Source organism: Rhyacophila brunnea, unplaced genomic scaffold (assembly GCF_057557595.1).
Source record: "Rhyacophila brunnea isolate RB1 unplaced genomic scaffold, BYU_Rbru_1.0 scaffold_15, whole genome shotgun sequence".
Taxonomy (NCBI): domain Eukaryota; kingdom Metazoa; phylum Arthropoda; class Insecta; order Trichoptera; family Rhyacophilidae; genus Rhyacophila; species Rhyacophila brunnea.
In genome coordinates, this window is record NW_028232806.1 from 5770003 (window position 1) to 5789200 (window position 19198).

The following is a 19198-nucleotide window of genomic DNA, read 5'->3' on the forward strand; positions in this document are numbered from 1 at the left end:
TACGTGGTCCAATGAAAGCACTGGTCCAATGATCGCAACCTTCCCCTATATATATTTTTAATACCTTTTCTTCGGGTTTTTTTACAAGTTACCAGTGCTATCACTGGAGTAGTAATAGTTTTGTGTTTATTTAGTTTAGATCATAGTTTGCCAATTTTTTTTTGGTCAACCACCCCATTTTCAACGATATTTTTCTGTATGCAAGAAGTACGTAAGCTTAGCTAATGTGTTTATTATCAATGTAACTATTGCAGGCAGTTTTCTCTCTTATTGTATTAACTGTCAATTCATGGTGGAATTGGATGTTGAAAATGTCCCTTTGAGGCGGACAAAACCGGTCCAAATTTATTAAATAATAAAAGTGGTATAAATCCTAAATTATATTAAATATATATTATTAAATTAATCAATAATCGCAGGCAGTGCTTAAATTTCGCCTGTTATATCACGTTATCTCGCTTGGAGCTTGGAGCCCCTTCCACTATTTTTTGTTTCCAGTCTTCTTTTATACATGACATTGTAATATAACATTGTTGAAGACTTATGAAATCACTGTGTTATCTTATTATACAAGGCTCCCTCTTTATTGAATTAACTGTCAATGTGTTGTTGATAATGTTTTATTTTCTTCTTCTTCCCACAGCCGTGAAGTTCGGGCGGATGTCGAAGAAGCAGCGGGAGAAGGTAGAGGATGAGGTGCGGTTCCACCGGGCGCAGATGAGGGCGCAGACTGATGCGGCGCCGGATAGCTCCGTCTTCGACCAACAGACACCATCCAGCAGTGATCAATTCCACCATTATAATGGGTAAGTGACAATAGCACCCGCTATATTTTTTTTTTAACTAATTAAGCATGAATTAAAATATATTCTTCACTTTGTTCATTTGTCTCCACTTCATGATATTCTTATTTTGACACACTTGAGTGCTGTGCAACATAGAGACTTCAGATGCTTTAAGTCTATCCCTGTATCCCTAAAGCAGACTCACACTGTCACATAGTATCATTCTTATGCCGGGTCCACACTGGCAACATGTCGCCGGCAACCTCGTTAAATTTTACAATAAGTATGATAATTATCGTAAAATTTATTAAGCAATTATGATAATTATGGTAAAATTTAACGAGGTTGCCGGCGACTTGTTGCCAATGTGGACCCGGCATTAGGTTCCAATATCAAAACACTTTCATTGCATTTTCATTTTAATGTAAATATGTACCCACTCTCAAAAGATAGTAATATTTAAATTCTTTGCTTAAAATGTACGTTAAGCACTTCATAAAATGCCTACACCAACAGTACATCGTTGTCAATTGTGCCTTGTGATACAGATACATGGTACGGGACAGGTTGGATGGTTCTATACTTCCATCCTCACAGACTTCTGTCCTCTCTTTTTCAACCACTCATCTTCTATGCGGGCAATGTGACCTGTAAACTATAGAGGATTATGTCCAGCTTACAATTTATACACATAAATACTGTTTAATATTAAATTTATGAATTTGCATATAAAAATAAAAATAAATATTATGTTGTAGTGGTATATTTTTTCTAACCATATAGTGACATCTTTTGTTAGTTAATATACTTATTACACTTATTCAAAAGGTCACCTGGACTAGAGTTTTACTTTTTTGTACACAGATGTCACTTGTTAAATTTAAAATGAATAATATGGTTTTGGTGTGTTTTATTATTTTAGTTCATATAAAAAAAAAGTTACTTTATGGTAAAGGTCATGGAGTACCTAATTTATAGCTTTTTTCAATTCAGTGCTTTATCCAATTCGATCAAGTACACACTATGCGCACTGATTCACTGACTACAACCTGAATATGATTTAAAATTCTTTGTATTGGACAGAAAATCTTATTATATATTATATTCGCATATTTCTCTGTAAAAGAACAACATCATTTGTCGTTAGGCGATATATATATATTTAAAGTATTGCTTCTTTTTCCAGCTACGCGTACAGCTCTCCGCTGGGTTCGAGTCCTTACACGTATACGGGCTCGACGGGCAGCAGCGCCAACGTCTCCACTTGCAACACCAGCAGCTTAGGGCAGGCGGGCGGTCTGCAGCAGCAGCAGGGGCAGAGCCAGCAGGCGCTGTCGGGGCACCAGGGGCAGGGGCAGGCGCAAGGGCAGGCGCAGTCGCAGTCCTCCACCCTGCAGGTGCACCACTCCCACTCGCACCAGCACATCAGCCAGCACCACTATGCCGACATATCGGCAGACTACGTCGACTCAACCACCGCCTTCGAGCCGCGCCCGCCCAGTATTATGGACGGCGATTTCATCGGGCACGGTGAGTTGTTTTTATATCATCTATTTTTAGCATTCCACCTCGTAGTAAATTTAATTATCGAGATTTTACGATTAGGAGAGAGCATTTTTTCAAAATAAAATAATTATTTACTCTTGTGAATTATGGTGGATTATTATAAAAAATATATTCGTGGGGTTGCTGCCAAAAGTTGTTAAGTCGATTATAAATAATATGTATGCTAGAAAAAAAGTGAAGGGCATCCGATATATAAGAAATTAGCATTATGCCTGATTTTAGAGAGCATGTCAAACTTCAAATTGCAAATACTCCATAACTTGATTTTGAGACTTAACAACTTTTAGCAGTAACCCCACGAATATATTCTTTCTACAACAGGCCAAGAAACACAATGACAGTAGTGTATTTAGTAATTAAAGTGAAATAATCACAAACGCCAGGCTTTGAGAAAATCACATTAATATATTGTGACCTCACCGGGATCGAACCCGGAGACACCGGATAAAAGGCATGCACCTTACGCAGTGCGCCACGATGGCTGTAATACATTCCAGCTATATCTAATGATGGTATTATGAATTACATGCAATTAATTGAAACACTTCTACAAATGTTTTAATTAGTGAATTCGTAACTGTCTAAAAACACAAAAATATTATATTTTTTACATTATTCTGGTTGCACCTGGCGGAAAAATACGAAGCTTGCTATTTTAGAGTTTTTTTTGACATTCTATGTACACATACCTATCTAAAACAACAAATTTATAATGTTTTAGAAAAAAATGAGAAAGTATTTTACCCGACCAATTGGATTTATCTTGTAACCGTACAGAATAATAATAAATTAATTGGATTGACATATTTTATGAATTTATTATGAACCACCCTAACCTGTTTAAATTCAACTCAACAAGATTTACAGAAATTTGAAACGAACATGTTTACTTGAAATTATTTATTATAATATATAATAATTAATTTTTCTAATTATTTTACATTTTAAAATTATATAGAGAAATTCTGTATGTTATGAACAAAAAATATTATATTTATATTACCTAATAAGGGACAATAAAAAAGCATTGGAAATTTGTTGATATCTACGTTTTTATTGTTTGTTGATTGGATACTTCGTAGATACGTAAAGCAGGCATGTCCAACATCAAGTTGGATGTGATCTGATCTTCTATCGAGTATTAAAACTGGCAGTGATCTACCACTCTCTTCCATTGTCATTCTTCAACTTGAAAAAACGTATTATATTTGGCCGAGGACAATTGAACAACAACACAATCATTTACACACACGTTTTACAATCACAAAGAATACTCAATTTTCCATTCGTAGGGAAAATTATAAGTTTTGGTCTTCTATTCTCTAACTGTGCAAAGAGCCTGGTAAGAGGAAACTACACCTCGGTTTGAAGCGTGGGATACACCTCTTTTCTTTCTCTCACTCTTGTGACAGGCTGTGAGTGATGCGATACAATTCAAGTAATAAGACGAGGTTATTGTGGTTTCCTAGGACATGGTTAATTTGTAAACGACTTTTAAATTAGCTGTTTAAGGAAAGAAAAAATGAAAGGTTAATGAATGCTTTATGTTCAAAATATCAATGAAATCATAAATTATATTATAAATGAATGCACACGCTTTTAAAATTTTTACGACTTTATTCCACGATCGACTAAAATCCAACCCATGATTGACTTGTCGATGTGTTGGACATGCCTGCTCTAAAGCTTCACATTGGATTTAGTCATACAAAATTTTGTATGTCACGTACATACAAATTCAAAATATTATATTCAACGTGTTTTCTTGAAATCAATATGTGTATTAATTTTTTTACTAGGCCAACGAAACATTGAGATATATTGTGTTATTAAATTTTGATAAATATTTTGATTGCTTAGTGTTGTGATTTTTCTGTATATAAACTTTGTCAACAAATTTGTTAACCAACAGCCAGCGATCAACAACAGCAACAAAAAAGTCAACAAACGCAACATTCAACGCAACAGCGGACGTCAAACATCATCCAGACGTCGACGTCAGCGCCCAACTCCACAATCACGCAGATAACGCCGCAACAGACCCTGCAAACGTCAACCATTACACTTAACGACATACGCCTGTCACGCTTACAAAATACGTTGATAAGCAATCAAGCGAACAATATTGAATTCGAAAAGTTCACCAATAAATCTGGCAGTATTATTATAACAGATAGACAGAGTAATATATCGTCAATGTCGAATAGTAATATCGTCAGTATAAAGCAGGAAAATTCAATGAATTCTGTTGACAGTTTAGTCGCGAGTTACGTGGATTCGACGACATTTTTAAACTCCCCCACCGGTAGCGCGACAGGATTAAATCAAAACTCGTCGATGAACATTCAACAAGGAATATTGACAACGGCTGTCCCATTGGGGAGTCTAAGCCCCGACGATTTGGTGTCACAGCATCAAGTCGGAAGTCACCTTCATCATCATCACAGCAATCACCAAGTGGTCAGTCCGTTGAGTATCAACGTCGTCAACATCGGCGGGATGGGCATGGTTAACCCGGCCATCGTGAGCGGGAACCGGCGGGTTAATACGGGAAGCGTTGCGCCGGCCGTTGATGATATTACCAGTGAGTTTGTTGATATCATTGAATATTACACTTTGATAATTGACTGTTACACTTTGAACATTGATTAATACACTTTTATCATTGGTTTAACTGTTATTGTTAATAATTAATATACTTTTCAACCATTGATTAATACATTTGGGTCAATGATGATTACATTTGAATTATTCACTTTGGTCACAGATTAATACACTATGGTCAAAGTTTTATTGTTAATGAATACACTTCGACCTTCGATCAATGGTTATTGGTGGCCAAGATTTTACACCACGCCATCAATTAAGAGAAATCATGCGCAATCATTGATTAATCTATGTCTCGATCATTGTGTAATAGGTACACCTCTATCAAAGATTAATACACTCTTACTTATTGATTATTATACTTTGATAATATGTTAATATGCTTTCATAATATTAACATATTACGTGCAGAGAACATGGCTCATGAGCTCACGAACGTGCAATACAATTTGCTTGCTTGTCAAATGCTTTTCAAATATTTGTTGACAATGAGTGAAAAGACATTCACTTATTGACAATCCCATGAAAAAGCGAGCACATACTTTTTATTACGATTACGAATTTGCAAAAGGAAACAGGTGAATACCATAATATATTATCCTTCCAAGTTAAAACAACACAGGTGGGCATTTTGTACGGAATCATTAGACAAGCGAATAAATTAATAATGATTGTATTTTTAGCATGGCTACTCTTTGTTTTGAGTTGTCTTGTCTATATAGAATATATTATCGATGGTCATTTATTAAAAGATATTAGCATTTTGTTTTCTGTTTTTTTAGTTGGTTTATGTTATGTGGGTTAGTTGCACTGTTTTATCTACATATATATAATATATATATTGTCTGTATGGAAATAGATACATGGATTGTTTGTAATGATTATTATTTTATGTAAAAGTGAATGCTTTTTATTTCTCTATCATCCACAAACATTATTTTTAAACAAAACACCACTACAGATTTAATATAAAGATAATAATATCATTTTTAAAGGCTTGGATATTTTAATTTAATTTAATTTAATTTTAATTTAATTCTAGACCCTCTGATACATGCAATTTCAATCAAGTGATGTATTTGGCAAACTGAGTAAAAAATGACTCAACTAAAAATCACTGTCAAAGTAATGTAGTTCACTATTTGTCATACTAGTTATTTAACCTTTTTCATGCCTCACGATATTACTATCGCAGTATCTGACAGCCCGCAGATCTTTAACAACACATGTTGAATGTAGAGCGAAGCTCTTACTAAAATCGCTTTAATACTGATAATTTGTCGCTTAGTATTTCATAATTATTTAAACAGATGTCACTGTGTGTTTAGTTTTTTAGATAATGCAAATCAATCGACAGTGGTTAATAATTTGAGTTTAAAGTCGGACAAGATAACTCGTGAAATTTGTATGTGCGGCCTCATAGAGCGAGAAAACTCGCTGATGGCAATAGAGCCGGTTAATAATTGGGGCAGTCGCCACTATTTTTTATTATTATGTCGCTTGTTAATATGTAAATGCATGATGTAGTCCAATTGTAAATTCACACGATCAAATTGGCATTAATGTTTTGAGTAACTATGTCATAGAAAATGTATCAATTTTTGGGGAGACTATAATTTTTACCTTTCCAGAAAAAAACTCACTAAATGCACATTGATAACATTTGAAATATTTTTATTTCTATGGTTAGTTTTTACTTGGAGAAAATAGTCCAGTATAAAAAAATTATTGTAAATCATTTTTGATAGCACACAAGTTGTTTTTATTAAAAAAATATCATAAATTATTATTTATCTAATTTTTGGTTTAGCAAGGGCACCTTTTCGTTTAATTTAGTAGAGTTTTGAACCCCTAGCATGAAATGTTATTTATTTTTAGATACTTTTTTTGTTGGAATGTAATTCATTGATTTATTTTTGCCATGCCAAACATAATAATACAAGTCCTTCGCAAAGGAGTCATAATTATTTTGGAATTACTGTACTTACTGTTTTGCTTTTGTTTAGTCTCTTTAATTCACCCTGTAAACTTTTTTTTCATTGTGTTAATAATAATTTTATTAATTTCCAAGTTCATACCTTAATAGTTTTCACTAGAATGCTAATGTATGTACATAATAATTAATTTGTTTGTTTATTCTTATGCATTTTTGTTTGTAGTGTCGCACGCCCTATGGTGCTAATTTGTGACTCATATCGTGGGTATTCTGGGAAAAAGCACTAAGTCAAAATTTTGCTGTTTTGACTTAATGATGAGGTAATCTTATTAAGAGTACGCTCTATAGTCTACAAAAACACACACAGTCATATCTATAAAACTGGCGAAGATAATTTATGTTATAAGTCAAAAAGACATACATCTATTCAAAGAAAAGCCACTAAAGGGACTTAGTGCATTTGCTTCTCTCATTCTCAGGCTATATTCACAAAATTCTGCGTGCGAAACTGCACTCAGTCATACACAAAGCAATATCGCAGAAAGGAATTTGCCTTTTATATATATAAAAAAAGCTAAGACCGTCCAAACTTTCAAACTCGATTATCTCAAAACTAGTATTTTTGACTTAATGCTTATTCGCAGAATACCCACGATATATAAAAAAAAATATTATTTAATTCCTGAATTGTTATAATAAAAAAAATGTTATTATTTACTGTGAATTGAATGTTAGATGTATCAATCTATCATATATTCGTGAATTCAGGAACTTCGACAATATGTTTTATTTAGATGTTTGATCTGTAATATAGACTCTAAAAAGGAAAAAGGAGTTAACTCTCAGTTTTTTCAAAATAGGTTTTATTTGATAATAACATTGAATACGATTAAATACAAACTGTGTCCAAAGGATGTTAGCTGCAATTGCCGAATTATTCTCTAAAAAAGGCTTAAACCATCATTTTTATTGTTTTTTCTTTAATTACTTCAATAATTAATATCAGATTACGAAAATAAAACACCAAATTAATTATCATCATGCACTTAAGGTTTGTGTCTATTGTTTGACCGAAAACCATAACAACGCTTTTGTGCCTCCTGTGTAAATTTGATTTGTGTGGGTTAAGTCCTTTTTCCTTTTAACAGTTGAATATGAGAAGTTGGAAATCAAGTTCAGCATAGATCCATGATAGGTACCAATTCAAAATGATTAAAAAAGATTCATTAGTTATCTGGTTTGAATGAAAGATCTGTGTCCCAAAATGAAAGCAAAACTAAATTTGAATAATAAGGAAACTAACGTTTCAGCGAGCAAGCAAGGCTAATTAATACCCCTAGATTGGGGGCTGTGTTCCAATAATCTATTTATTGATATAATACCATTTAAAAAAAAAAACAACAACAAAAATAATGTAAATGTAGCATTTTATAATGCAATCGTGGAATAAAATATTTTTTTTTGGAGTTGACTGATATTGTTTCGTACCTATTGGATTTGACTGTGTTTGAAAAAAATGTTGGAGTTGGCTTTGATATGCTGTTATTATGAACTGACACCATCTTGAATGCTGCCTGTATTCCTGTATTATTTAATTAATATTGATTCGAATGGAGTTGACCAACCTTGATTTACAATGTATCGTAGATAAAACTAATTTCTTATTTATCTCAGTTATTTTTTGTTAAATGTTTTATTTGATACAAATAACTTACGAAGATAAAACAAATACTTATAGCATTGAATTGATTGATATTGAATTTTAATAAGGTTTTAGGCAGTAATCTTTATTTTTGTGTTTAGATTAAGATTTAGCTTTTTAGGCTGGCTTTTAAAAAATGACCCACTTTTACCATCATTGTCCATTGAAGAAATATTATTATTATAAAAAATTAAATCTATTACTTATATTGATTTTCATAGTTGTATACATTATACTAATTGATTTTTTCAAAACACTTGTGATTGAAACAAGTTGGATATTAGTCATTTGGTATCAAACGTAGAACTATCCCATATCGTTCCTTCCTTTGATAGAAAACAAATCATATCTATATTCAATTTGATATAACTAAATGTAGTACATCGCGATCCCTACAATTATTATAAAGATATTTATATGTACTAGTTGTTGACATTTGATGAACCTGTGTGTCTATTTCTTCCAGCGGAGGGTCACATAAGCGAGGTGCTGGTGAAGACGCTAGCGGAGGCGCATGCCAACACCAACCCCAAGCTTGAGTACATCCACGAGATGTTCAGAAAGCCTCAGGACGTCTCCAAGTAAGTATTTCTCCAAAATGAGCATTTTCAAGTTATTGAGGAGTTGCCTGTGAAACGGTGGACTGCGGAAAATATTTATACAGATAAGCAATTCACAGTAAATGTCTTGTACATAATAATGAAACACGAGTTTATAACCGTCATCATAGATAATATTAATTATTCTATAGCACACAAAAATGTTCTAATACATAAATGTTGTTGTCAAGTTATAGTCAAAGCTTGCAGCTAATTTAAACATTAGCCTTTCGTCGGTAATTTTATACAAGCACGTATCTCAAAAAATACAACTTTTCAGGAGAAGGCAAATAACAACTTTATTCTCTCAGTTTTTAATTCAGAAATAAATTTTCTTCTATGAAATATTCATTTAGTATAGTTACACATATTTTCATGAAAAAAATGTTATGTTTCTTCAATCTATCCCACTATACTTTCGACCGCTCGGTCATATTGTCGAAGATACGAGAATGCGTTGCAACTTTACTGTGAATCATTCCACAATATTACTGCAGTAAACACATATCTTTTTAACTTATGAGAAAAACTTCAGTATAATCATCTGTCGGAGTTCAGTTCACGTAACTCAAAATACGAGTTTATAATATTTTTGCAAAAGTTTTTTGTCATTGCTTAAATCTATTATGTTATAAAGTATGTTTTGAGATATGTGTTGGTGGAATATGTGCGTATTCAAATTCTGAATTCATTACATCAAACAACTCAAAACTGACAAAAGTTGAGATACGTGTTTGTAGAAAATTGACAATAATTAATTATCAGCTACATCATGACTCCTTCTCCATTCAATATCCTTATACAAACATTAACAAATCTATAATAATGATGGCATCTTTTATTGTCTTTCCAGATTATTATACTACAAGTCGATGTCGCAGCAAGAGATGTGGCTGGACTGCGCGGAGAAACTGACGGGAATCATCCAGAACATCATCGAGTTCGCCAAGCTGATACCTGGCTTCATGAAGCTGTCACAGGATGATCAGATACTTCTTCTAAAGACTGGTGAGTATCTGCAGTTGTCAACTGTAATTATTATTTTTGACCAAATTATTTGTAAATACGTAATTTTGAAAACCTCACAAATATTTATTAGAAAAAAAGGTTGGGCGAAAAGGAATTCAAACTCACATCTTTTACTGCCCAGGTAGCTTGTCTTTTATTTAAATTTAAACCATTTATAATTAAGTGACATAAGTAAAAAGAGTTAGGAGTAGTTTTCACATCTTCGTTTTTATGTCCTTCACTGAGGATTGTAACGCCTTTTAAATGACCTAGACGCACAATGTTTTTTCAGGTGTATTTGAATCTAGGGCAGGGCTTGAAATAGACTGGAGCACACTGGAACAACGTTCCGGTTCGTGAAATCGGTAAAGTTATCAATCACTCCGTCTCGTGGAAAAAATAATTTGACCGTCTGAGCTAGATATGCCATATAACAAAAATTAAACACAGTTATTTTTATATAATATACATAAAATTTGATAACTACGTTAATACCTTCAGAAAATTGACGAACGCTCCGGTTCGTATACTTTTCCATTTCGAGGCGCTGGCTGATCTAGGGTATATAATTAATAGGTTGAGAAAATGGAGAATCAACCATTTTTTGTAAAAAAAAAAATCAGAAACTTCTTTAATATCATATAGCCAATTAAAAAAAAAAACACTGGTAGTCTGCGTCGCGGAGGCAGGCATATACTTGAACGTAGAATACGTCTACAGACTGACGGAATTCAGGCTTATTTTATTTAGCACGCCCTACACTCTACCTGATAACTTTGGACCTTTGACTTTTCAATGGGCTATCACTTGTCACTATCACTGACTAGTTGTTGAGTTATAGCTGTTAATAATTACTACCTACTAATCCCAATCCAACTTCTGGATGGCACCCCATTATGGTACTGATTTTAAAGACATATCGTATTATCACCGGCCTTCTGCGCGCTCTGAAGCGGAGATGGCAGGCCGTGATAACGTCAAGGTCAAAGCGGGGGTGGGGGACAGAAACGCACGGGGTATTTGGTCAAGGCTGGTTTATTTCATCGTTTTGCAGGGTAGTCGTTACAGATACAGGTTATTGTCGTCGTTGGCGGTCGGTTGGTAATTGACGGGCTGCAACGTGGTGTCGCGGCTGGGCTGCTGATTGATTGCTTGGCATCCGAGGCGAGTCAGTGCTTGCGGCGTGGCGATCTGCCGATGTCAGATGTGGTCTTTTTGGCGGGCTGTCCGGAATGCTGGCTTGGCTTCGCGTCCGAGGCGAGCGAAGGCGAGAAGAGATTTTGCCGATGTCAGATGCTGTTGGTTCAGCGGTTGATGTCAGAGAGATGCTGGCTGGTCGACGTATCAGGCAAGAGAGAGCTTTCGCGCCCATCCAGATCCAACTGCCAGATTCGCGGCGTCCTGTTTTATCCGTCGGTCGGGAAGCTCCCTGTTTTACCGACGGATTGACTAGTGGCGGCGCGAGCGGCCGTTTTTGATAGACCGCGTCTGTTTTGGCGGGAATTTGACGAATTTGAATTTCAAGGAGACGGGTTCCGCTCGGCCGAGGGTTGCGATCACCGCGAAGAGTGGACGTAGGCTGTGGTATTTTGGGAAATATGATGGTTCGGTCCGCCCTTTGAGGTAGTCTCCTGTGGGAGATTTCCATCTGGTATCAAACGACCTCTCCGGGAAACGACCGAACCGTCGTCTTTTCCATCAGCCTACCGTCGCTTGTCCTTGGGGGCCGGTTCACCTCTGTGCGGCTTTGACGCGTCCGATGGTCTTGGCGTGCTTGAGGCTCTTTCGTGTCAAAACTGCTGAGGTTTCCACTTCCACATGGTGGTTCCCTCGAATCGACCAGCTCATCGCATCCTTGGGCCGTCGAAGAGTGAGGTGGGACCTGTTGCGCCTGCTAGTCGCCGCCATTGTGTGACTAGAGACCAGGGCACCAATCTCAGCTTCCTCGTGAGGTTTTCGCGGAGGTGTCAGACATGTCAGTCAGGGACACTCCGTGATAGCGCCGGTTCCAAGAATAGACGTCTGGTGATGGGGTCTGGTGTTGGAAGTGGGACCTTGAGTTCTTGAGCGTCGTCTTCTCGCACGTCCAAGGCGTCGAAGCGGTTTGGCCATAGGTGTCGTAGTTTTAAGGCGGGCGTGACATCCTCGCTGGCGTCGGATGTTTGTCGATTAATGCTGGGGGTCTTGCTGTGTCCCTGGAATCTTGGCTTCCGCTTCAGTCTTCTTGGTCCCTCAGGTTGCAGATCCGATGTGGCCTTGGGCCGTCGGCGATTGAGGCGGTGTCTGATGTATCTGCTGGTCACCGCCGGTTGGGCAACCAGAGACCAGGCGACCAACCTCGGTCTGCCGTAAGGTATATCACGAAGGTGCCGGGCGTCGCGCCGGGGCACTCCGTGATAACGCCGGTGCCAAATGGTAAGCGGCTGGTTATGGGGTTTGGTACTGAAGCTTGACCTTGGGTCTTTGCGAGGAGTGTCGTCTTCCAGTGCGTTAAGACTCGCTAGGCTTGATAAGGCTAGTGGTTATGCTAGGCGAGACATCCGCGCTGGTGGCAGATGTTTCGCCTGGGTTTTGAGGTACGAGCGCCGTTGGCTGGCACCTCGCTGTGCTGGGTGACGTCGGTCACGAAGAGCGTCGGCGTCGGTAGCCGGGGCATCTCCGTGTAGCGTCGCGACGCCGTTGGCCATGACATCTTACGTATTCCTCCGTGGGCCAGGGTCGACGGATGATACCGCTGGTCGGAGGAACATAACGATGCTGCTGTCACGTCTTGCGATGGAGCCGATGTCCATGATGCTGTTGTCGGGCGCCACTGGAGTGCTGATGTCCAGGTTTCGGGACCACGCGGTTTTTTGCGCGGCCCCCCAGCAGTGTCTGGCTATGCTTTCCACATCGAATGAACTTGCGGGAGTACGTTCCGCGCGATCTCGTGTGTCATTTCCGCTGCGAGGAACGTATCGCCGCGTGTCTCGATGTTGCGATTGCACGCGCGAAACAAGGTCAATTTGACATTGTAAATACCGGCCGTGTGTTTCTCCCCCGGTAGAGTGAGTACTCGCAAATGTCACTGCTTGAGGAAGTTCACAGTTGTACTCACTCTGCTGGCGTATCTCAGGGTCGATGCTGGCTCCGGTGGACATAATCCTGCCCACAAGCCCCACGTTGACGGGCGATCAACCTATCACCGGCCTTCTGCGCGCTCTGAAGCGGAGATGGCAGGCCGTGATAACGTCAAGGTCAAAGCGGGGGTGGGGGACAGAAACGCACGGGGTATTTGGTCAAGGCTGGTTTATTTCATCGTTTTGCAGGGTAGTCGTTACAGATACAGGTTATTGTCGTCGTTGGCGGTCGGTTGGTAATTGACGGGCTGCAACGTGGTGTCGCGGCTGGGCTGCTGATTGATTGCTTGGCATCCGAGGCGAGTCAGTGCTTGCGGCGTGGCGATCTGCCGATGTCAGATGTGGTCTTTTTGGCGGGCTGTCCGGAATGCTGGCTTGGCTTCGCGTCCGAGGCGAGCGAAGGCGAGAAGAGATTTTGCCGATGTCAGATGCTGTTGGTTCAGCGGTTGATGTCAGAGAGATGCTGGCTGGTCGACGTATCAGGCAAGAGAGAGCTTTCGCGCCCATCCAGATCCAACTGCCAGATTCGCGGCGTCCTGTTTTATCCGTCGGTCGGGAAGCTCCCTGTTTTACCGACGGATTGACTAGTGGCGGCGCGAGCGGCCGTTTTTGATAGACCGCGTCTGTTTTGGCGGGAATTTGACGAATTTGAATTTCAAGGAGACGGGTTCCGCTCGGCCGAGGGTTGCGATCACCGCGAAGAGTGGACGTAGGCTGTGGTATTTTGGGAAATATGATGGTTCGGTCCGCCCTTTGAGGTAGTCTCCTGTGGGAGATTTCCATCTGGTATCAGTATGTAACAAAAAAAGAAGTAAAAACTCATTTACAGCATATTGAAAACTGTTAAGAATTTTTTTGGATGTGCGTTTTCCATTCCAGGTTCCTTTGAGCTAGCAATAGTTCGCATGTCTCGGCTGATGGACCTGTCGCAGAACGCCGTGCTCTACGGGGAGGTGATGCTGCCGCAGGAGGCGCTGTACACATCGGACACGGGCGAGGCTAAACTGGTGGCGTGCATCTTCGAGGCGGCTCGTTCCATCGCTCAACTCAAACTTACCGAGACAGAACTCGCGCTCTATCAGAGTTTGGTGCTATTGTGGCCGGGTAAGATTCATTATCTTCTGTTCATAAATTTATGACAATGTGACAATGTGAAATTATAAGAATAAACTTGTTTCTGTTTGTACTGCTTTCAAACTTCCTTATTGTAGCAGAACCTGAATAAGATGAATAGAGCATCCGTGACTTGACAAGAGGTGTTTTGAGCAACAAAATAAGATAGGGAAGTCTTCGTAAAAATATACGACAGTGTCGAATAATAATTTACAATTTATACAGACATAAAGAAGATTATTTATATAGTATTAACATGTTGATTGTAATGTAACATTCTGTTTCAGAGCGCCACGGGTTGCGGGGGAACACGGAGATCCAGTGCCTGTTTAACATGTCTATCACAGCCATGCGCCACGAGATTGAGATGAATCACGCCCCCATCAAGGGAGACGTCACCGTCCTCGACACGCTGCTCACCAAGATACCTACCTTCAGGTAACAATATAATTTCTAGTGTAAATTAATCAATACGTCGAATGGTGACAGATTCTTGTGGCAGTGTAGGCGATTCATTTAGGTGTTGGTATCGTTACTTTCAAATGACACTATCACCGTTCCAAAATGATTTCGCCGTGGCCGCAATACCAGAAGAATCTGTCCTTCCTCTACCTATCTATGAACAAAAAATTGGTTTTTCTGATTATTTTTATTATTGATACATATTATGTAGTTTGATAACTTCTCTTAAAGGTATAGAAAAGATTTTTTAATAAATTATAGTATGCATTTATATTTCATTTAAAAAAAAAATTCCAAAAAATAAAAATGTGTTGCAACTTGAAAGTCTTATATTTATATCGAACCGAGCTCAGGTACGGTCAAAATACTACATGTAATAGGTATTATGATATGTGATAAACTTTGAATCAAGTCAATGGTTACTTTGAATAAAGAAAATATGCTCACACATTGCGTAAACACATGACGCATGCTTAATTCTTTTTGAAACTACAACCTGACATATATAGCATGACAAATATTCTATGATACTTTTTTCTCATTTGCTTTTGTATGAATTAGGGTACACCTGTAAAAAATAAGATTTTGATAAGTTAACACCAGAGTTTCGTATGATAATAATTCAAATTACTAAATTTGTCTCTGTGATATTGATTTTTACAGAGAGCTGTCACTAATGCACATGGAGGCGTTATCTAAATTCAAATCAGCGCACCCACAGTACGTTTTCCCAGCCCTCTACAAGGAGCTGTTCTCAATAGACAACTCGCACGACTTCAACACGTAGTGAACCCGGCGCCGCACCACACCCTGCGATCATCACGTCAATCAGCTGCCGCAAACAGTGATTCGAAACAATCACGGAACCCGCACGCGTGTTGTATTTATATGCGCTTGACAACGCTAATGTGCGCAATGTCAATTTGTTCATATCTCGGTGATGCTGTAACAATGTCGCCGATAATAATATAACTGTTGCGGTTTTTACAATTATGAATTACAAAACCTATCGATAATATGTTGACCGTATTATTTTTGTGATTACGATGTCTGTTGTTTATCAATGGACTGTCGATGACTCAATGATGAATAACTAATTTCATCGTTAATGATGATGACTTTGTTACGAGGGTATGATGACAAGATGGAGACCAGAAGCCGAATTGCCGAGACTCGTTTTTATTGTTATTTGATTAATATTAATGTTTAAGCATTATTTGTATTTACGAATTATCAAATTACAAAATTCGAGTTATTTGAATTAAGAATTATTTTATCTTGTTCACTCGAAGATAATTCATTTACTAATTAAACTAATTAAAATTGCATTTTTATTGTTATTGTCCTGTTTTATTATGTTGTTTTAAATCACACAAGGTTAATACAGAAAATGTTCCAATGAAGTTAAGAAAAATATTAATGTTAAACTAATAGTTTTGTTAATTTCTTCATAACATGTCATGTTAACATATCTTGAAAACCATTGTGTGTTTTTTGAATAACTAGTAAAGTGATAAGAATATTAAAAATATAATTTTACTTCATATAATATCTACGACACGAGTTTGAAACTGTTTTTTGTGTATTAATGGATTCTAAAATCTTTAAATATTCTAGATTTGCATGCCGATTTTAAGTAAACCGGTCTTGCTTTTGTGTTGTTATAAACGGAAGGTCCAAACGGTGTTCGTTCGATATTAAGTACACCGATGTGCACTACGCAGGGTCATGTTGCTGCTATTCAGCGGGCCTAGACGTTTTGAATATAGACCATAGAGAATAATAATATTGGATTTCAAATAGATTTGTGAACTTTAGTCATTTAACGATTAACGTTAATTACGCTGGTATAATTTTTTTTGGCATAAGCATTAAAAGAATAAGCCCACTGTAATATTTGAAACAACAGACATCTGTTGGATAATTAATTAAAGATTTTTATCAGGATAGTTATTATTTTTAACCGCCTTATGAATTTTAACGCACACTATATGGAAGCAAACTGGTTTTAATATATTAACAATGAAAGGCTCCGAAGTCTATGTTAATAAATAATAATAAAAATGGTGTCCAATCTTTTGAACCAAACGGTATTTCGTAAAAAATATGTTATTTGGTTTCTGGTTTAAAAAATGTATGTAACGTTTGAAACTGCAGCTAAGGGCGTTGATTTTTGAAATCAATATAAATGAACAAGGAAAAAATTTCTGAAAATGAAATTTTTAATACAATATAAAAGACTTAATATTTAGGTTTTATTTTATTTTTTATCGTAAAACCGTAGATGCTAAGCGTTGTTGCTGATTTTTGTTTTTTCGCCTTGAGTTTTTGTAAACTCGTAAAAATTTTGTACGTAAATAAAAACAAGGACGTCTTTACACAAATTTATTACTTTCATAATAAAATTTTTCGTATTTGTGGATGATAACTTTAAAGTCTTTTATATCATTTTGTTACAAAAGTACAGTAATGTGACGATGACATCCGTTAAAATCTGATAAAATTTATTTCAAAATTTGCTTTAAGATGCCTGTCTTTTTTTTATGTAACATTGGCATAATATATAATTTTTTTTACGTGTTCAAAGGTTTTTCAAATTTTGCAAAGAATTATTTATCTTCGATGTTAATAACTCAAAAAATAATGGTACACTTTTTCTTAGATAATTGAAAGTTCTATCTCGTTGTTTGGAAGTTCTATATTATACTATAATATTAGCTCTTTATTATAAGATTAATGAATATTTAACGTGTAGCGTATGTAAATTTTTTTAGAATTTGCACCGACTGAATTTGTTTTGTTAGTTTAGTGAAAAAAAAAATCATGAATTAAGAATCGAGAGTATTTTTTACTCTGCATGCATCAATTTTTTTTTTAATATTTCGATGAAAAGAAAATGTAAAATTTCTTTTTTTAAATCGACTGTACTAATTACCAAGGTGCCTTGCATTTGTCGGCCATTTTTTTTATCGTTCTTAAATTTAAATTCGACTTAAATATTGCCCCCTCCCTTTTCAAATTGAATCTGTACTGACTTATGAAACAGTGACAAAATTTGATAAAATCAGTTTTCAACCAGCTCATTTTTTTTTTATTGTATTAAAATAACTAAATTCTTACAAAATAATAAGTAGCGGACGTATTTTACCATAAATATATGACGGTGCCATATAATATATTGTGATAAAATTTTAATTTGCCTAACTAAAGACAAACCTTTTACTTTTAACATCTTAAAATGTATTAATTTTTTTATTTTTTGTCACTGTTTTATAAATCTGTATATCCCTAACGTATTTTCTCGTATTGTTAATATAATAGGAACAATATACCTAATAAGACATAAATTTACAATATTTCGAATAATCAAAATTATTTAAGGCATACTTTCCAACGGTTAGTTGCCATATTGGAAATGAATACATTACTAAAGCGGTAATCTTTACTAGATTTTTGCGTCCAAATAAAGAATTAAAATTAAATAAACTTTGATTTTTTCATCACATCCTCGAACCTTCGAAATAATGTGAGTAAAAGTTTCAGGAACGTCTTAATAGATGTCAGTAATGACTCCATTTCTTTCAGGATTGTTTCTAAACTATTATTAAACTCATGTGAGAATGTTATTGATACTTCTGTTGTACTAGCTATAATCCTTTTGACTACCTACATAGCTGTATTATTAGAGAACGCAAATCGTGAACTTATTATTACAAAAAAAGTTACGAATTTTTTAGGCTTTTTTACGGTCAAAAAATAATTTTAGATACATCACAAAGTAATTTTAGATTAATTGTTTACATTAGATTTTTTTACCTACTAACTCTTTCAGTTCTATAAATATAAAAATGAATTTATAAATAATCTCGGAAATCGTCATGAGAAATTTTTCTATAAATGCATAATAAATAATATGAAAAAATTGCACCTACTCTCGGAAATCGTCATGAGAAATTTTTCTATAAATGCATAATAAATAATATGAAAAAATTGCACCTACCCCCATCCACCATTGATGAAGAGAAACAAATGCAGTATCATGAATTTAGTATCTTCCTAATTAAGGGAAAAGATGTGACGTTAGTACAACAAAACAAAGAAAATAATAGCAACAATGCGGTTATAATACATAAATAAATAGTACAATGTTTATAGTACGTTATTGCTTAGTAATACACGTCAATACTCTGCGTAGAAAACAGCCAATGATATTTAAAAATATAATGATTTGGACTTTCTCATAAATGTACCATAATATTATATAATGAAAAAAAATCCACATACGATAACAAAAATAGTAA

At 36.2% G+C, this 19198-nt stretch overlaps 1 protein-coding gene across 1 annotated transcript in view; it reads left to right on the forward strand.

Annotated features, from left to right (window-relative positions):
- Window positions 1-17708, forward strand: part of Hr3 (nuclear hormone receptor 3 ROR-beta) — a 68554-nt gene extending 50846 nt beyond the window's left edge. The window contains exons 4-12 of the mRNA XM_085943259.1: window positions 644-806; window positions 1972-2041; window positions 2219-2315; window positions 4264-4935; window positions 9063-9177; window positions 10049-10203; window positions 14202-14426; window positions 14723-14873; window positions 15561-17708. Coding sequence (XP_085799385.1) covers window positions 644-806; window positions 1972-2041; window positions 2219-2315; window positions 4264-4935; window positions 9063-9177; window positions 10049-10203; window positions 14202-14426; window positions 14723-14873; window positions 15561-15684 — 1772 coding nt within the window. The 3' untranslated portion in view covers window positions 15685-17708. The remainder of the gene's footprint in view (window positions 1-643; window positions 807-1971; window positions 2042-2218; window positions 2316-4263; window positions 4936-9062; window positions 9178-10048; window positions 10204-14201; window positions 14427-14722; window positions 14874-15560) is intronic.
- The last annotated feature ends 1490 nt before the right edge of the window (window positions 17709-19198 follow it).